Below are 21,349 nucleotides of genomic sequence, written 5' to 3'. Positions count from 1 at the left end.
AAATGGATAAAAATTATTATGGTCTTAAAACAAGGAACGAAACAAACACACATATTAAAGTGAATAGATAATAAAGTAATGGAAACACATTATGACATTATCGTGTAAAGTTTGAATACATTGTAGATAAAGTTTGACATTAAGGAGGGTTTCCCTCACATTATATGATACTTACGAAGACTAATTGTCTATCTTGATAGACCTTGGCATACATTCCTATGCCATTGTGGATGTAACAATGTACACGCTATTCATCATGCACATGCTTGATTTCAGGCTGTTTTCTGACTACTTGTATTTCAACATGGGGAAGAAGTCATCAGAGGCCTTTCATCAGAGGATGGCGAATGGAGTAGCCGTCTACAGGAACTGTACTGAGGCCCACAGCATGCGTCACTGCGTGTACAACAGGGCTGTGGCCCTCCAGTCCGCGGTAAGGGCTCATTGTATTCAAGTGCTTATATTTCTACTGGATATCTACGTATCTATTTCCAATACGCCGCGGCAGAATTGCTTATTAATGTTGTTAAAACAACAATTTCATATGAAAGTATTTTGGAAGTGGGTGGTTCTTTAAAATCACATTGAAAAGGAATTAGAAAGTTTCCGTTGTCTAATTAGAGTTGTGTTTTCTGTTGACATATAGACCAGGCTAAGAGTTGGACTTTACGTAATATACCTCCGAGATTGGCTGAAAGTGTTTCCTAGGGAACAGATCCTGATACTACGTCTAGAAGACTACTCCAAAGATCTGGCAGGAGTCATCAAAACAGTCTTCACCTTCCTCAAATTACGTAAGTAAATAAGCTATGGGATTGGTTGTCACGCCTGTACTTTACATACCAATCCTGCATGTAATCATAAACATTGCTTGATGGTCGTTTTCTACTTTTATTTAGACACTTTTGCCACTTTTCTAAACTCCTATCTGTGTTTATACACCAAGATATTAAGGTTTTACAAAAGATGCACGTTTTTTTATTTAACTCATCGGATATAAGATTTGGTGATGGTATTTAAACACATGATGTTTTGTTTTGAAGTTCAATTCGATATGATAAACAGAGTCATTTTGAAATAGAATATTAAACTACGATTATTGATATGAGTAAAGCCAAAGTGATACCATGAAATATTAAACAGAACAATTCTTTCTCAGGTAAGCTCAATAACACAGAGTTCAACCACGTCATCCATGTTCCGATTGCAAACGAGCGAAAGAACAAAGACAAACAGGTAGGACAGATGTTGGACAAGACAAAGCAATTGTTACGGGAGTTTTATCAACCGTACAACAAGGAGCTGGCCACACTCCTAGGTGATGATAGGTTTCTCTGGAACCCTGAACCGGAAGTGGACGAGGAGAGCGATGGGGACGAAGGGGGTGGTGAGGACGATGAGGAAGGAGAGGACAATGATGATGGTACGAACAGTGTAAATTATGGTCCGGCAGATGTTACCATGGAATCGTTAATTGACACAAATGATCCATCACGGGGTAAAAATAATCAGTCACCTGATACAACTGATCCATCACACGATGGCGGTACGCCGTCACGTGATAAGAAAGACCACGTGACTGTGAAGGATAAAACCAGTGTTTATAAACAGGTTAATGAAGATAGTATAGCGAAGGATTCACCAAAAGAGGTAAACGATGATGACATAGAGGAAACAGGGGATGATGAAGATGGAACGATGGATGACAGTGAAACCTACAAACTTGTCAAGTTTGCAATCAAAAAGTCTAAGTTAAAATCGGATTATTACTACTCGGAATACAGCTGATATTGAATGGGTGACAGACATAGCACACTGTGATAGGTGTTAAGGGACCAAGTTTTATATGTACGTGATAATACTGATGGTTGGACCAATTTTACGTCTTCCAAAGTTAATATCACAATCTGTTTTAATGTAATGTATTCCTGATTTAGATCTGGGAAGATGTCCTGAATTATCGACAAACCTTATTTATTTACTATGTAAATGTACTTTCTCATGGAATTCCATGGACAAACGATGTGTAACAACCAATATCTACGAAGTGTTTCAAGATCATGATTGATCAGGGACCTATTTCTTATTTATATGAACTTATTTTGTACAGCTTTATTTAAGCATTGATGTCACTATTTTTTTAAAATTTTATCGGGGTATGAAAAAAAATTGTTTGCAAACTGTGTGAATCCGCGTAGTGGATTCTCACAAAAGGTTGCAAACAATTTTTTTTCATAACCCGATGAAATTAAAAAATAGTGACATCAATACTTATTATTAATTTTATACTCTATTTGATAAAATGAAGTATGTTTAAATAAAACATGATAGTGGTTTTTCAAGGGATTCTTTTTTCCGAATCAATATGCAACGTCAACGTCAGGGTTTCGCGCCATTCTCGGATTTTTTTTCATAGTGGTATGCAAAAAAAAATATTGGCCAATCAGAAAGCCAGATTTGGTATGAAAACGAAGAAAAAACAATTATTATTAAATTTAAGAAGAAAAAACAACCAAAAAACAACTGATATCGACATTTTGTGATAAAATCACTGAAATATCCCTTAATACTTCAAAACATAAGTTCCTCTTCTGCGTCATGACTTGTATTTAAGCTGCTCATTAGATAACGCATTTATGATGTGAATTGCTCAATATAGATTGAACATTTGCTTTGCTCATTTGCTGATAAATAGCTGTCTCTGGGTTATACATAGCTTTTTCCAACATTTGGATATACATGTATAATATATTTAGGATGAAGTTTTGATCATCAATACATTGAAACTCCCGTAAGTTTCACATTAGAAACTGTTTACACTGATTGATCCTTTGTGTGTTTGTCTGGTTTGATATGGCCATGTCAACACCAGCACATGGAAAACAATAGTGTCAATTATTCAAACTTTTGTTTTTATATTCAAATTCTCACTATGATGTTATTATATTCTTCTTTTGTTTTTAAATGTGTTTTTTATGTATTAGATCTACAATGTATGTAGATAAAATGGTTTACATATTTTGATTCTGAAGAAAAAGAAATAAAAAAATTGAACGGTACGGTATATTGTCTAAGGAGAAAAGTTATCAAAGACTTTTGTCTGCTGGTATTGATAACTCATCCATTGTGACGTCATTAAACGTCATTTCTCGCCGATGATTCAATGCTTTGCCAAATGACAGGATATCTGTGTAATAGTGTCAGAGGTCACAATGCCTGTCTCGACTGACTCGAGGACACGACTGGTGTGGTTGTTTAGTGTCTAATTGGTGGTTTGAACTTTAATATCAATCCAAATGAGATTACTAAATTGATATTATTAGTTGTGACAAAATTTATTTTTTAAGATACATTAATATACATTCGTTACCATTGAAAGCTAACAAAAGCAAATTTATAATAATATTTTTATGATTAATTCTCGTTTTGTTTTCACAATTATGCAATATTTCCTGTGTTTCGGTGTTTGGAATCTGCTTTCACCTCGATATAAATTGTCCATGACCACTATTTTGGAGTAGAATCTCAGCCTGCTGTCGTCTGACCTCTGTTTTACTTTACACAGACCACCTTACATGGTTTCGTGGTACTTTACACAGACCACCTTTAATTACATGGTTTCGTGGTACTTTACACAGACGACCTTACATGGCTCCGTGGTATTATCTCTTGGTGTCTGTCTGACCTCTGTGGTACTGTACATAGACCACCTTACATGGCTCCGTGGTATTATTTTTCTGGTGTCTGTATACTTGTGTTGCTTTAACAACATGACTTCTCTATATACCTTTCATAAAGGTTTTATTTATATTTTTAAACCAACTCTTCACTTAATTGTGTTGTGATTGTTTACTGTAATATGAAATGTTCCGATTGTTTAGATTTAATTAACATTTCTTGACAATGAAAATGTAAAATATAAGGCGCCTAATTGACGGAGGAGGAGATGGATAGAGATCATAGGCCTGGCCATTTTTAAAAAAGAAACTGCTCTAACAGTGGATATCAATTGTATATACACGTAAGATGTTAATAGGAGATAAATAAAGGCCCACTACCTTTCCGAAACAGCTTTAAATTTTAAAATGGAAATGGAAAACGAGGTCGATACTTTTGTAGAGTCACAAAAGTTAATACTACATGTATCGTCACATTCTGAACAATTTGAAAGATAAATAAAATGTTAATTTTTATAACGCGGGTTGTCTTATGTTTCTCGCCGTCATCCTAAATACCGCGCGGTACATGTATCGCTGCGCAAGATGACAGCGAAATGGCTCTCCACTATTATCATATGTTACGGAGATAATCTTGCATGTATGTTATTGTAAGCTCATCATCTTAGGCCATCACTTTATATTTTCTGATGTTATTGATATTTTTTTTAAAAACCTTCATATTTTACTCGGAGAGAAAGTGGGCCTTTAACGGGTACGTGAGTCGGGCGTTTTCATGACTTGATCTTTGTGATTCGCTCTAACAATAAAGATTAAGTCGATGTTAACATGTGTGTTGTAGTCTATGGGAAATAACTCCTGTTGATCTTCATGTATAACTTGGTAACATCCCGATTACAAACAATAGTACCTGTCTACAGACATTAAATTGTACCTGAACATGAAACAAAATGTTTATAACTTTGATGCAATGCGATTAGTCAAATTCCGATTCAAGTGAATTTTAGATCAATCATCCATGACTTTTTAAAACGATGTGCAGTGAAACTCATACTAAATAGTTCACCAACAGATGAACTACAATGCACACTCGATAAAATCATGGCGGTCATCAACAACAATGCACATTCGTTAAAATCATGGCGGTCATCAATAACAATACACACTGAATAAAATCAAGGCGGTCATCAACAACAATACACATTCGATAAAATCATGGGGAACATCAACAACAATACACATTCGATTAAATCATGGCGGTCATCAACAACAATACACATCCAATAAAATCATGGCGGTCATCAACAACAATACACATTCGATAAAATCATGGCAGTCATCAACAACAATACACATTCGGTAACATCATGGCGGTCATCAACAACAATACACACTCGGTAACATCATGGCGGTCATCAACAACAATACACATCCAATAAAATCATGGCGGTCATCAACAACAATACACATTCGGTAAAATCATGGCAGTCATCAACAACAATACACATTCGGTTAAATCATGGGGAACATCAACAACAATACACATTCGATTAAATCATGGCGGTCATCAACAACAATACACATCCAATAAAATCATGGCGGTCATCAACAACAATACACATTCGATAAAATCACGGCGGTCATCAACAACAATACACACTCGATAACATCATGGCGGTCATCAACAACAATACACATTCGATAAAATCATGGCGGTCATCAACAACAATACACATCCAATAAAATCATGGCAGTCATCAACAACAATACACACTCGGTAAAATCATGGCGGTCATTAACAACAATACACATTCGGTAAAATCATGGCGGTCATCAACAACAATACACACTTGGTAACATCATGGCGGTCATCAACAACAATACACATTCGATAAAATCATTGCGGTCATCAACAACAATACACACTCGGTAACATCATGGCGGTCATCAACAACAATACACATTCGATAAAATCATTGCGGTCATCAACAACAATTCACACTCTATAAAAATCATTGCGGTCATCAAAAACAATACACATTCGATAAAATCATTGCGGTCATCAACAACAATTCACACTCTATAAAAATCATGGCGGTCATCAACAACAATGCACATTTGTTAAAATCATGGCGGTCATCAACAACAATAGACATCCAATAAAATCAAGGCGGTCATCAACAACAATACACATTCGATAAAATCATGGGGAATATCAACAACAATACACATTCGATAAAATCATGGCGGTCACCAACAACAATACACATTCAATAAAATCATGACGGTCATCAACAACAATGCACAATCGATTAAATCATGGCGGCGGTCATCAACAACAATACACACTCGGTAAAATCATGGCGGTCATCAACAACAATGCACAATCGATTAAATCATGGCGGCGGTCATCAACAACAATACACACTCAGTGAAATCTTGGCGGTCAACTACAACAATACACACTTGATAAAATCACGGAGGTCATCAACAACAATACACACTGCATAAATCATGGCGGTCATCAACAACAATACACACTGAATAAAATCATGGCGGTCATCAACAACAATACACACTCAATAAATCATTGCGGTCATCAACAACAATACACACTGAATAAAATCATGGCGGTCATCAACAACAATGCACAATCGATTAAATCATGGCGGCGGACATCAACAACAATACACACTCAGTGAAATCTTGGCGGTCATCAACAACAATACACACTCGATAAAATCACGGAGGTCATCAACAACAATACACACTCGATAAAATCACGGAGGTCATCAACAACAATACACACTCTATAAAATCACGGCGGTCATCAACAACAATACACACAGAATAAAAACCATGGCGGTCATCAACAACAATACACATTCGATAAAATCATGGATTTCATCAACAACAATACACATTCGATAAAATCATGGATTTCATCAACAACAATACACACTCGATAAAATCATGGCGGTCATCAACAACAATACATAACTCGATAAAATCACGGAGGTCATCAACAACAATTCACACTCGATAAAATCACGGAGGTCATCAACAACAATACATACTCGATAAAACCATGGCGGCGGTCATCAACAACAATACACACTCGGTAAAATCACGGAGGTCATCAACAACAATACACACTCGATAAAATCATGGCGGTCATTAACAACATCACACAATCGATAAAACCATGTTTTCAAAGTCTAGTAAAAAAAAACCACGTTGATTATTTAGAGTTGTAAATGTGTGATATCGACAAGCAATAACACAAGTTTACTAAATTGTTATTTATAATATTCTGATAAATTTAACTTACAGCTTTTTAAATGTTCGAATTTTAGGAAATTTTCTCATAGTAAAGTTAAGTTGATGCTATTTGAATTGGTCCCAATACTATTCTCATTAAGAAGATGCTGCTTCTGCATACGCGTACACTAAAAACATACTCAGAAATTGTTTACAGATACACGGAGATCAGGACGTCATGATATGACATATGATTCAGGTCAGGTCGGAGTCCCTTTTGAGTTATGGGGGGTTAAACTGGAGGGGCAATTTTCTGTTTTGTCCAGTTTTGTTGGAACCAATTTATATTTTTGATTTTTTTTTTATAAATTAGAACATATTTATATGTTGAAAATAAAACATTTTGGAAAATATTACTTAGAGTCTAAAAATAGGTCGCAGTACTGACCTAATTTTGTAAAATCTGAATTATGTAAGAAAAGAGTTTATCTGGTGTCATAACATACCAGAAAAAATGATATATAACATATTAAATTGCATTGAGCAATACATTTTGATATTATAAACTTAGGCAAAAATTAGCTTGGATGAGATGGGAGTGGGGAGAGGGAGCAGAGGGGGGAGGGAGGAGGATTTTTTTTAAACTTTAAAACACCAAAAAATGTATTGCTATGTTCAGAAGTAAGATTCAGAACTGATTCAAATATTACTATTTTTCTGTAATGAATCTCATTTGAGAGAATGTAATTATATATAATACAATGCAAATTGAAAACATTTACAAAATCATTATTGCATTTCGAAATTTTACAGCAAAGTATTTGAACAAGTATATGACCCTTTAAACATAAGCAAAAACATTTATTGGTGTTTTAAAGTTTAAAAAATAAATATCCCCCCTCAACTCCCCCTCCCCAATCGTTTCTAAACTACAATATTCTTTGCCTAACTTTATAATACGCAAATGTATTGCTTAATGCAATTAAATATAATGTATATAGCATTTTTTCCAGGTTGTTATGGCACCAGATGAGCTTTATTCTTGTATAATTGACATTTAACAAAATTAGGTCACTGTGACCTATTTTTTGACTCTAAGTTATATTTTCCAACATGTTTTATTTTTAACATATAAATGCATTATAATTCATAAAATATCATTAAAAAATATAGTTTAGTTCCGACAAAGCTGGCAAAATTAGAAAATTGCTCCTCCTGTTTAACCCCCCCTCCCCCATAACTCACAAGAGACTCCGACCTCACCTTAATAATATGGTCCTGACCCCCGGGTATCTGTAAACAAAAAATAATGCTTATCGGTCATGGCCACCAGAGGGCCGTGATACCAGACTTTACTACCGAATTACACGTGTAAGGCGTGGTACCAGACCTTACTACCGAATCACACGTGTAAGACGTGGTACCAGACCTTACTACCGCCTATCTATATACCTTCACCTGTCTATATACCTACCACCTGTCTATATAACTACCACCTGTCTATATAACTACCACCTGTCTTTAACTACTACCTGTCTATATCAACCTTCTGTCTATATAACTACCACCTGTCTATATAACAACCCTCTGTCTATAAAACTACATCCTGTCTATAACAAACAGTTGTCTATATAACTACCATTGTCTATATAACTACCACTTGTCTAAATAACTACCATAAAATATTGACCTACCTATATCTCTACCCATGAAATAATGACCCACTCTATCTATATCTCCAATATCTCTACCCATAAAATATTGACCCACCCTATCTATATCTCCAATATCTCTATCCATAAAATATTGACCCATCCTATCTATATCTCTAATATCTCTACCCATAAAATATTGACCCATCCTATTTATTTCTCCTATATCTCTACCCATAAAATATTGACCCACCCTATCTATATCTCCTATATCTCTACCCATAAAATATTGACCCACCCTATCTATATCTCCTATATCTCTACCCATAAAATATTGACCCATCCTATTTATATCTCCTATATCTCTACCCATAAAATATTGACACACTCTATCTATATCTCCTATATATCTACCCATAAAATAATGACCCATCCTATTTATTTCTCCTATATCTCTACCAATAAAATATTGACCCACCCTATCTATATCTCCTTTATCCCCACCCATAAAATATTGACCCACCCTATCTATATCTCCTATATCTCTACCCATAAAATATTGACCCACCCTATCTATATCTCCTATATCTCTACCCATAAAATATTGACCCACCCTATCTATATCTCCTATATCTCTACCCATAAAATATTGACCCACTCTATCTATATCTCCTATATCTCTACCCATAAAATATTGACCCACCCTATCTATATCTCCTATATCTCTACCCATAAAATATTGACCCTTCCTATCTATATTTCTTATATCTCTTCCCATAAAATATTGACCCATCCTATTTATGTCTCCTATATCTCTACCAATAAAATATTGACCCACCCTATCTATATCTCCAATATCTCTACCCATAAAATATTGACCTACCCTACCTATATCTCTACCAATAAAATATTGACCAACCCTATCTATATCTCTACCAATAAAATATTGACCTACCCAACCTATATCTCTACCAATAAAATATTGACCCACACTATTTATATCTCTACCAATAAAATATTGACCTACCCTACCTATATCTCTACCAATAAAATATTGACCCACCCTATCTATTTCTCCTATATCTCTACCCATAAAATATTGACCCACCCTATCTATTTCTCCTATATCTCTACCCATAAAATATTGACCCATCCTATCTATATCTCCTATATCTCTACCCATAAAATATTGACACACTCTATCTATATCTCCCATATCTCTACCCATAAAATAATGACCCATCCTATTTATTTCTCCTATATCTCTACCAATAAAATATTGACCCACCCTATCTATATCTCCAATATCTCTACCCATAAAATATTGACCTACCCTACCTATATCTCTACCAATAAAATATTGACCCACCCTATCTATATCTCTACCAATAAGATATTGACCTACCCTACATATACCTCTACCAATAAAATATTGACTCACCCTATCTATTTCTCCTATATCTCTACCCATAAAATATTGACCCACCCTATCTATATCTCCTATATCTCTACCCATAAAATATTGACACACTCTATCTATATCTCCTATATCTCTATCCATAAAATATTGACCCACCCTTTATATATCACCAATATCTCTATCCATAAAATATTGACACACTCTATCTATATCTCCTATATCTCTACCCATAAAATATTGACCCATCCTATCTATATCTCCTAGATATCTACCAATAAAATAATGACTTACCATATCTATATCTCCTATATCTCTACCCATAAAATATTGACCCACCCTATCTATATCTCATAGATATCTACCAATCAAATAATGACTTACCCTATCTTTATCTCATATATCTTGATCCATAAAATATTGACCTACCCTATCTATATCTCCTATATCTCTATCCATAAAATATTGACCCACCCTATCTATATCTCCTATATCTCTATCCATAAAATATTGACCTACTCTATCTATATCTCCTATATCTCTATCCATAAAATATTGACCCATCCTATGTATTTCTCCAATATCTCTACCCATAAAATATTGACACACTCTTTCTATATCTCCTACATCTCTACCCATAAAATATTGACCCACCCTATCTATATCTCCTATATCTCTATCCATAAAATATTGACCCACCCTTTATATATCACCAATATCTCTACCCATAAAATATTGACCCACCCTATCTTTATCTCCTTTATCTCCACCCATAAAATATTGACCCACCCTTTATATATCACCAATATCTCTATCCATAAAATATTGACCCACCCTATCTATATCTCCTTTATCCCCACCCATAAAATATTGACCCACCCTATATATATCTCCTATAACTCTATCCATAAAATATTGACCCACCCTACCTATATCTCTACCCATAAAATAATGACTCACCCTATCTATATCTCCTTTATCTCTACCCATAAAATATTGACCCACCCTATCTTTATCTCTTATATCTCTGTCCATAAATATTGACCCAACATTATATATATCACCAATATCTCTATCCATAAAATATTGACCCACCCTATCTATATCTCCTATATCTCTATCCATAAAATATTGACCCACCCTATCTATTTCTCCAATATCTCTACCCATAAAATATTGACACACTCTATCTATATCTCCGATATCTATACCCATAAAATATTGGCCCACCCTATCTTTATCTCCTTTATCCCTACTCATAAAATATTGACCCACCCTATCTTTATCTCCTTTATCCCCACCCATAAAATATTGACCCACCCTTTATATATCACCAATATCTCTATCCATAAAATATTGACCCACCCTATCTATATCTCCTTTATCCCTACTCATAAAATATTGACCCACCCTATCTTTATCTCCTATATCTCTATCCATAAAATATTGACCCACCCTTTATATATCACCAATATCTCTATCCATAAAAATATTGATCCATCCTATCTATATCTCCTATATCTCTACCCATAAAATATTGACCTACTCTGTCTATATCTCCTATATCTCTATCCATAAAATATTGACCCACCCTATCTATTTCTCCAATATCTCTACCCATAAAATATTGACCTACCCTACCTATATCTCTACCCATAAAATATTGACCCACCCTATCTATATCTCCTATATCTCTACCCATAAAATATTGACCCACCCTATCTATATCTCCTATATCTCTACCCATAAAATATTGACCCACTCTATCTATATCTCCAATATCTCTACCCATAAAATATTGACACACTCTATCTATATCTCCTATATCTATACCCATAAAATATTGACCCACCCTATCTATTTCTCCAATATCTCTACCCATAAAATATTGACCCACCCTATCTATATCTCCTATATCTCTACCCATAAAATATTGACCCACCCTTTATATATCACCAATATCTCTATCCATAAAATATTGACCCACCCTATCTATTTCTCCTATATCTCTACCCATAAAATATTGACCCACCCTATCTATATCTCCTATATCTCTACCCATAAAATATTGACCCACTCTATCTATATCTCCTATATCTCTACCCATAAAATATTGACCCACCCTATCTATATCTCCTATATCTCTACCCATAAAATATTGACCCACCCTATCTATATCTCCTATATCTCTACCCATAAAATATTGACCCACCCTATCTATATTTCTTATATCTCTTCCCATAAAATATTGACCCATCCTATCATGTCTCCTATATCTCTACCAATAAAATATTGACCCACCCTATCTATATCTCCAATATGTCTACCCATAAAATATTGACCTACCCTACCTATATCTCTACCAATAAAATATTGACCCACCCTATCTATATCTCTACCAATAAAATATTGACCTACCCTACCTATATCTCTACCCATAAAATATTGACCCACCCTATCTATATCTCCTATATCTCTACCCATAAAATATTGACACACTCTATCTATATCTCCTATATCTCTACCCATAAAATAATGACTTACCCTATCTATATCTCCTTTATCCCCACCCATAAAATATTGACCCAACCTATCTATATCTCCTATATCTCTATCCATAAAATATTGACCTACTCTATCTATATCTCCTATATCTCTATCCATAAAACATTGACCTACTCTATCTATATCTCCTATATCTCTATCCATAAAATATTGACCCACCCTATCTATTTCTCTAATATCTCTACCCATAAAATATTGACACACTCTATCTATATCTCCGATATCTATACCCATAAGATATTGACCCACCCTATCTATTTCTCCAATATCTCTACCCATAAAATATTGACCCACCTATCTATATCTCCTTTATCCCCACCTATAAAATATTCACCCACCCTATCTTTATCTCCTATATCTCTACCCATAAAATATTGACCTACTCTACATATGTATCTATATCTCCTATATCTCTATCCATAAAATATTTACCCACCCTATCCATTTCTCCAATATCTCTACCCATAAAATATTGACCCACCCTATCTATATCTCCTTTATCCCCACCCATAAAATATTGAACCACCCTTTATATATCACCAATATCTCTATCCATAAAAATAATGACTTACCTTATCTATATCTCCGATATCGATATCTCTACCGATAAAATATTTACCTACTCTATATATACAATCAAGGCATACACTATTTAATTTTGAAACCTCTTAAACCTGCATGCACAACTTTGAAATGTTGAAGATCACACTATACTCAAAGTTTTTTCCTAATTCTAATTAATTAAAAATAATTCAGTTATATATAAAATCATCTGAAATTGTATAGTTTTAATGAAATCTAGTTGTTATAAGCTGTATAATATGCTTCAATACATGCATCAATTAACATTTATTTATTTCTTACACTGACTAACAAATTAAAAGCTATAATTAATTCGTACGTGTTTTTACTGAAAAAGCTTGCTTTTGCAGTATTGTTACGGCCCGGATGACCCACTAATTTAAATGCGATTGACCTCTCATTTGCATGCGATTTTTTTTTCTCTTTTCCTCTTTCTAGAACAAATATGCTGCCATAGTGCAGTTTAATTGTAATAAACAACTTCTATGGTACTTCATTAAATAGAATAGTTTCAAACATGTCTACAAAAACTATAGAATGAACGTCTATAATTGAAAAATAGTGAGGATAATTTGCATTAGTGGTAGCGATCGGTGGCCTAATTCTCGCCAGTCATTTGCATATATTTATGTAAACATCCGGTTTGGGTAACACTAAATAAAGGAATTGTCAGGATTTTGGTATGCAAGTATCTAATTGTACTTTGATGTATACATTCATAATCTATTATATAATGACAATTTTTTAATTCATCGTGACTTAAGAAAGATACAAAAGTTGTTTGTTTTTACATGTATTATATTGATAGTCATTTTGGAGAACAGGTACGTTCGTATTGTGATCATGTCATTACGATAGCCCACTGAATTTAACCAAGTCTCACTCAAAAAGACGCTTGTTAACTACGTACGCCTCAAGCGTCTGGGTGATCTATGCAAAAGCTAACAAACACGATAATTCTGAGTTATGCTGGCTCCTTATCATTTCGCACGGATTGTCAACTAACGCATCCTTTCATTAACGAGTGAATATTTAATACATGGATACAGATACAATGAAATATCGTGACACTCAGCGATAGTGTAAACGGCCAAATGTAAACAAAGACGTCATCACGCAAAGCGGACCTGTGATGAAAACTTGCAAGTCAAGAGATATTTTCCATTTAATTATCAAGCGTAATAAATGCATTCTCATATCTGAAAAACACCGAAGAATATTTGAACACTGCATGTTGCAAGCCACCTTGCTTGTAAACTACGGAATTCTTTTCGTATTTGGAGACAGAAGCAGTGAAAATCGTAAGTTTCATTTCGTTTTGCCTCTTTGCCTAGCTATCATGCCTATGGGTCGGTGTATTATTATATGAACTATTTGACAGACATCGGCACATGAAGTGAACTTACAACATCATGAGTATGTGTGAATTCCTGCTAACATCCATATAATCGACGTTTTATTTTATTACAACGCAATGAACAAAATTGAATATCACTTTAAATTTGAAGTAGTTTGTTGTTATATTAGCAGTTGACAAGATTCATTTTTGGTATTATTTTCTAATGCGATGACATCAAATTTAATATTATTGCATAGAGTCAATTTACCAGATTGTCAATATGTCTATAAACATCACAAAGCATGTGTTTATTTGTAGGCAAAATAATGCATGATATAGATCCATACACAATACGTACATATGTGTGTAATACACATGTGAATACAGAATTTCTTTAGATAAATAGAAGAATTGTAATGCTAGATTTATTTAAGACAATTGATATCTGGGATTTCGAAATTGGCGGTATGAACTTAAAACATCGATTACACAGTCACTTCATATATAACTTCATGGATTCAGAGAATTTATAATAACACTTACCAAAATAAACAATAACCTGTGCACTGTAATATATCATACATGTTAAATTTACACTTGCTCAATATTACAGTATTTGGTTTAAAGTAAGTTTTGCTAACAGTAAAAAAGATTGTATTTTATCAATGTGTATCAGGTATAGGAGATAAATTAATTATGATGCTAATATATTTAAAGATGCTCCACCGCTGACAAATGATATTTTTTCACTATCAAAAACGGCAGCAGACGATTTAGTATTTTTCTTCAGTTACAAAAGTTACTTACTTTACACCATTACCGCCGTTGAAAAGTTTGAGCTTCTAATTTCACTTCAAGTTAAAAATATAAAAAAAAATAATTGCATCCCGAAAAAATTCCGTATCACTCTATCCTATATGGAATGAAGCACTGATTGCGCTTGACCCAAAGGCAAAATAAATTATTTTATATTATTTTTTGTGTTAATTAGACTTATACATACACGATTAAACACTAATTATTGTTCAAATGATGAATATCATTTATACTCTGTCGGCGGTGGAGCATCTTTAACTCAAAGTACTTGTATACATGAGTCCAATTTCTTCCATTTGTCATTGTTAGATGATTTCTGTAACTTTTTTATAACAAATTAAGAATATTGATATATATGTTAAATTTTATAATTACAGGACTCATTGGCTAGTCATCTGAAGCAGATTCACAAATTGTTGAAGACTGGAGATTATCAGGATTACTTTGGAAGCAGTGAAATGATTCTAAGGATGACTACCAGGCATATATTAAACTAGCTGCGACAACATACATGTAGCTCTGGACAACAGGCATGTTTCATAATGCCAATTAAAACACCAAAATACAAAAAAGTAAATCCAGTATATTTGCAACTTTTGCAAAAAGTTGTCACCATTTGACATACTGCCAATTGTTATCAATCTGTTGAGAGATAGAAGGTGTTTAAACTTTTAACTTCACAGACTGACTCACGTGTTAGTCTTTCTGTTTTGTTGTAAAATTCAAACAAACATTAAAGAGTTTTCTTGGCTTGAATGAAACACTCTATATATGTTCTGACAGCCGGTCATTATCAGAACTACAATTCTGTCCCATTGACTGTAATGTTGCAAAACATCAAGTGATAACAATTAGTGAGTGTCGAGTAACTTTGCATTTAGATATATATAGAAATATCCTACATTTATAATATAAACTGATAATTTCTTTACCCATCATCACGCCTGAACTTTCATTACTACAATATATATTTCAATGATTCACATCTGTGACACGGCCATATAAGTACATTGTATATGGAATGACATTCATTTATTTGCTAGAACAGAAACATATTAAACAGTTTTACTTGTTGACTTTGTGCAGTGTGTTCACCAAAATGACACAAATTTTAACACTTCTAGTGACATAGCCCATTGGTTGTTCCCATTAGTTGATGCCTCTATCAAATGTTTTTACAACTGTTTCTGATCTTGTTACCAATACATGTATAAACAGTTGTAAGTAATGTGACATTAACAACAAGTTGCCAATAATGTGTGATTACATGTACGTTAATTTCATATCCTTAACATAATTAAATCTGAAAAAAACACTTTAAAACATAACAAACAAAGTATCTATTTTAGTACATAAACATAAAAACCCATCATTGATTTACACGGTCAAGGGGAGTAACTTGTACATGACAATTTCAAAATTGACTAGGGTACACGAAATTCGGCAGTCCGGAAAATTTGTAATCTGTACGGTTTAGGCTGGGAACGAAGGTGTCCAGATTATCCAGGGTCCAATGTACATGCCAATGTATACAAATAACACACTGATTTTGAGAATGGTTGTTTTAATATGCTGTTAAGAATTCTCAGTGTCCATTTTATGCCTTATATAGAGACAGTATCATACTGAATCTGACTTTGATATGACTTTTCTTCAATATTGCAGCAAAGTATCAAGAACTGCTCATTACTTACTAATATGCCTGAATACATTGTTTGTATTAAAGTATTTTTGAATAAACATAATTCAAAACAATTCAGTTTTGTTTTTGATGCAGTAACCAATTCTTTAAATGAACATTTGACCCTTAGTTTTTGTCATTTCATTTCTTCTCTTGATAATTATCTAATTAATTGCCTTTTGCCCTTTCCTCCTGTAATAGATCTGTACCACATAGTTCATCGAAAAAAAATACTTGTATATTATATGCATTGCACATAGTTCCTTATAAATGAGGTCTGTAAACAACATTTGCAGCATAAGCCATGAATTTTGTAAAATTGCCATCAAGGGATATCCATGTGTCAGATTATACTTTCTTCTTAATGGAGTCTTAATGTTTCTCTTGTTGTCATTTTACTGCAGATTGTTATTAGCTGTAGGTCTCCATGGCCTTGTCCTCAAGATCAATTATCAAATAATCATAACTACAAATTTTTTCTTTATTTTGTTATTCAGACAATTATATTCAAATATTAGAGAAACGGTCACATGACACTGACTGTAAATATTTGTTGAAACTGTTGAATTCAAGATAGTTTCAAAGTTCAAATCTAAAATAAATTTTCTAGCATTTTCTTAAAATCTTCTCATAATTTTTAGATTCATCTTTTGATATGAGGAGGAATGGTTGTCTGCAATCTTAACAATTTATCCAAAATCAATTAAATGAATACTTGGAAGATAAATAACCCAACTAGATAATGACATGAGACTTGCAAGAAAATACACACCCTAAAATGTTACTAATGACATATTTGCCTTCTTTGAAGTAAATTTTTGTTACATCAATGTTTTTTCAGTTCAGTACTTACAGTACTTTGATTTTCTTTTCCTCGATCGTCTTGATTTGATAATTTTATTACATGTCTCCCTCAGATATCATACATGTATATTGCATCATTTATGTACTGTATCTAATATATATTTGATACATTGTATAATAGATATAAGTAACTTTATTTGTAACATTAATAATTTAACAGAAAAAAGGATTAGAAGTTGCATGACTATACTAATAATTATTCTATACATCTAACTTATCACCTTTATATAATGGTACATGGGGTAACAGGGGTATACATGCATGCATATAGATAGGCAGTGTAAAGTCATAAAGGTATATACACATATAGCTAATCATATAGTCCCAGGGGATCATCCCCACACTTACAGGTAAGTGTGACACCTTGTGTATTACCTGAGCAAACCCATAGGTACTGATGATATTACTTCTCAGGACTACAATGTATATATTTAGGGTGCAGTATATCAATAATTACCGTATACTGCATAAAGGGGGGATCAATATTTTATAGGGGGGGGGGGGGTCAATATTTTATGCATAAAATACTGACCCGGGTCAATATATTATGCATTAAATATTCATCGGGTAAGTATTCTATGGGGATCAAAATTTTATAGGACACCGGAATGTAACCGATCCGTATATTAGACTATGAGTCTGTGTAACTATTGTACCTTCTCAATAAAAGAGTTCGCCATGTTTACGCCATTTGTAAACCCACGTGTTGTGTGCTCTGTGTTGTAATGCTACAAATACATAACATCCTGGCGACGAGGAGGAGCAACACATCATGGCATTTGCTATAAGTAAAATTGGGGAGTTTTACGAAACCGTCGAGAACTGGGAAACATACACGGAACCTATTGAACAGTACTTTCTAGCGAACGATGTTCCGGATACCAACAAGGTCCACGCCTTGCTTGCAATCATAGGCCCCAAAACTTACACATTACTTAAGAACTTGTGTGCACCTAATAAACCAGCTACATTTTCTTACGTGGCTTTAATTGAAAAGCTTACTTCACACCTGTGCCCTAGACCGTCGGAGATAGCTGAGCGATTCAGGTTTTACAAACGTCAACAGCACGCCGGGGAGCGGCAGAACGATTTACCCAAAAACACCCAAAAACACCCAAAAACTATTGTCATGGTATGAAGTGGCGCAACCTTGGTTTTACCCAAGATGAACCCTAGCTCTTGAGTTCCATCTTCACACGCTGTCAACAAGTAACCGACAGAGGCTATAGCTTTCTCTGAAGCGTCTGAGAAAACATGGACACTGATGTTCTCGCACTCTTTGAAGGATGATGAAGTATACTGACGTGGAATTCTGAGGTCCTGAAGATCATGTAATGAATCTCTCCATCGTTCCCACTCATTATCGAACTTTGAAGGAAGAGTCTCATCCCAGTCGAACATACCCGTAGTCATAGAGCGCAGCAGTATTTTCTCTCCGATTGCAACAGGTGCGATAAAGCCTAGTGGATCAAACAAACTATTAGTCACTGAAAGAACACCGCGACGAGTGTACGGTTTGTCATCTGGAGATATGCGAAACAGAAATGAGTCCGATTCAAGATCCCAACTGAGTCCGAGACTGTGCTGGACAGGTAAGCTGTCTGTACCTATCTCCAGATCCTTTAAGTCTTTTGCGAGGTCTTCTTGGGGGAATGATTTTAACACTTGTGTGCAGTTTGAAGCCACTTTGTGAAGCCTTATGCCAGCTGTAGCGAGAGCTTGTTGCGTACGTTTCATGAGGTCAATAGCTTCTGGTGCAGATGGCAGCGACATAAGCCCGTCACCAACATAAAAGTCTTGCTCAACGAACTCCTTCATATCATAGCCAAAGTTGTCAGCGTTTTCACATGCAGTTCTCCGAAGGCCGTACGTAGCAACCGCAGGTGAGGGGGTATTGCCGAATACATGCACACACATGCGGTATTCAACCAAGTCCTTGGACATGTCATTATCTTGATACCATAAGAACCTCAAGAAATTTCGATGATCCTCACAGACAAAGAAGTTGTAAAACATTTGCTGGACGTCGGCTGTTACTGCGACCTGCTCTCTGCGGAAGCGCAACAAGATCCCTGGTAAATTGTTGGTCATGTCTGGACCGGACATCAAGACATTGTTGAGCGACAGCCCGTCATGTTTAGCCGATGAATCAAAGACTCCGCGGATTTGGTCTCTCTTTTTCGGATGATACACTCCGAAGATTGGCAAGTACCAACATTCTTGACCGTCATGAAGCGGTGGAGCTAGTTCGGCGTGTTTTTGCTCAAACAGTTTCTGCATGAAGGTTATGAAATGTGCTCTCTTGATGGGTGTACGCAGTGTATTGTCAAGTATATGAGCGCGCTTTACTGCTTGGGACTTGTTGTTTGGCAAACGCGGTCGATGTGGTTTAAATGGTAGTGGAGCTGTCCATCGTCCATGTAAGTCTTTTGTAAAGTCTCTATCCATAATTTTTAGGAACTCCTGGTCCTCACGAGAGAGACCCAGTTTTTCGTCATCTCTGGTTCTTTGGAAGATTGAGTGTTCACACTCGTCGTGCGCAGTGGTATCTGAAGGTGCACGTTCCTTCACTCGGAGATTGTAGGGACAAGGTTTGCAAAGCGATGGTCGGTCCTTGATGAGATAAGTCTTATTGACATTGACTGTATCGGGACGATGCATAGTTCCTAAACACGTTTCTCCAATTATTGTCCATCCTAGATGGAGTTGTTGCGCGTAAGGTGAACCGGAAGGACCAATACGTTGATCTTGCATGTGATGTACCTTAGGGATATCACGGCCTAGAAGCATGACAATTTCTACACTAGGGTCGAGATCAGGAATGTATTGTGCGAGGTCAGAAAGATGTGGGTAACTCAAAGCAACATCCGGAGTTGGAATTTCCTCTCGTTCGATCGGAATATTGTCACATTCAAGTAAGCTTGGTAGGTCCGCATTAAATGAACCATCAAGTGCTGAGACAGTAAAGTCACACGCTTTCCTCCCTGTAGCTGAAGCAAGTCCAGAGCATGTCGATAGCGAGTAGTTTACAGTTTCGTACTTTTTATCAAAAAGTTGGAAAAACGCAGGGCGTACAACAGATCTATTACTTTGTTCATCTAACAACGCATACATCTTTACTGTATTCTGTGGCTCTTGTGTAGGGTGAACATTTACCATGAGGATTTTGTACGATTTACTTCGGCCACTGGCATTGTTAATACGCGTACAATTTGCCGTAACTTTCTCATTATGTGGTATGGTGACTGTTTTTACTGGTTCTTTGTCACGACTCTTCTCCCCGCCGTCGAAATGTAGAGCTCCCAGATGTTCAGTGCTTTGACATACATTGCATGTTATGTTCTTCGAACTGTCACAACATTTGAAACAGTACCTCTTTTCTTTAAGGTATTTTCTCCTAACTCCAATAGGTTTTGATCAAAATTGACGACAGGATTTAACGAATGGCCTGTGTGATGCAACGGACAAAGCGATGAACTGTCGATAGCCTCCATG

The 21,349-nt window shown here is 35.0% G+C and overlaps 3 protein-coding genes across 13 annotated transcripts in view; 2 read left to right on the top strand and 1 right to left on the bottom strand.

Annotated features, from left to right (window-relative positions):
• LOC138334254 (carbohydrate sulfotransferase 15-like) overlaps positions 1–4,504 on the top strand; it is a 29,249-nt gene extending 24,745 nt beyond the window's left edge. For all 11 annotated transcript variants that reach the window (XM_069282877.1, XM_069282882.1, XM_069282880.1 and 8 more), the window contains exons 6-8: positions 277–433; positions 647–794; positions 1,160–4,504. In XM_069282877.1, coding sequence (XP_069138978.1) covers positions 277–433; positions 647–794; positions 1,160–1,788 — 934 coding nt within the window. In that variant the 3' untranslated portion in view covers positions 1,789–4,504. The remainder of the gene's footprint in view (positions 1–276; positions 434–646; positions 795–1,159) is intronic.
• Positions 4,263–5,420, top strand: LOC138335650 (uncharacterized). The gene is made up of 3 exons (XM_069284814.1): positions 4,263–4,317; positions 4,675–4,833; positions 5,308–5,420. Exons 1-3 carry the CDS (start codon positions 4,263–4,265, stop codon positions 5,418–5,420), a joined length of 327 nt encoding a protein of 108 aa, XP_069140915.1.
• A 13,493-nt stretch (positions 5,421–18,913) lies between these two features.
• Positions 18,914–20,968, bottom strand: LOC138335649 (uncharacterized). The gene has a single exon (XM_069284813.1). It carries the CDS (start codon positions 20,966–20,968, stop codon positions 18,914–18,916), a length of 2,055 nt encoding a protein of 684 aa, XP_069140914.1.
• Positions 20,969–21,349: the final 381 nt, after the last annotated feature.

Source organism: Argopecten irradians, chromosome 11, assembly GCF_041381155.1.
Source record: "Argopecten irradians isolate NY chromosome 11, Ai_NY, whole genome shotgun sequence".
Classification (NCBI taxonomy): Eukaryota; Metazoa; Mollusca; class Bivalvia; order Pectinida; family Pectinidae; genus Argopecten; species Argopecten irradians.
This window is presented reverse-complemented; position numbering and strand designations above follow the sequence as displayed.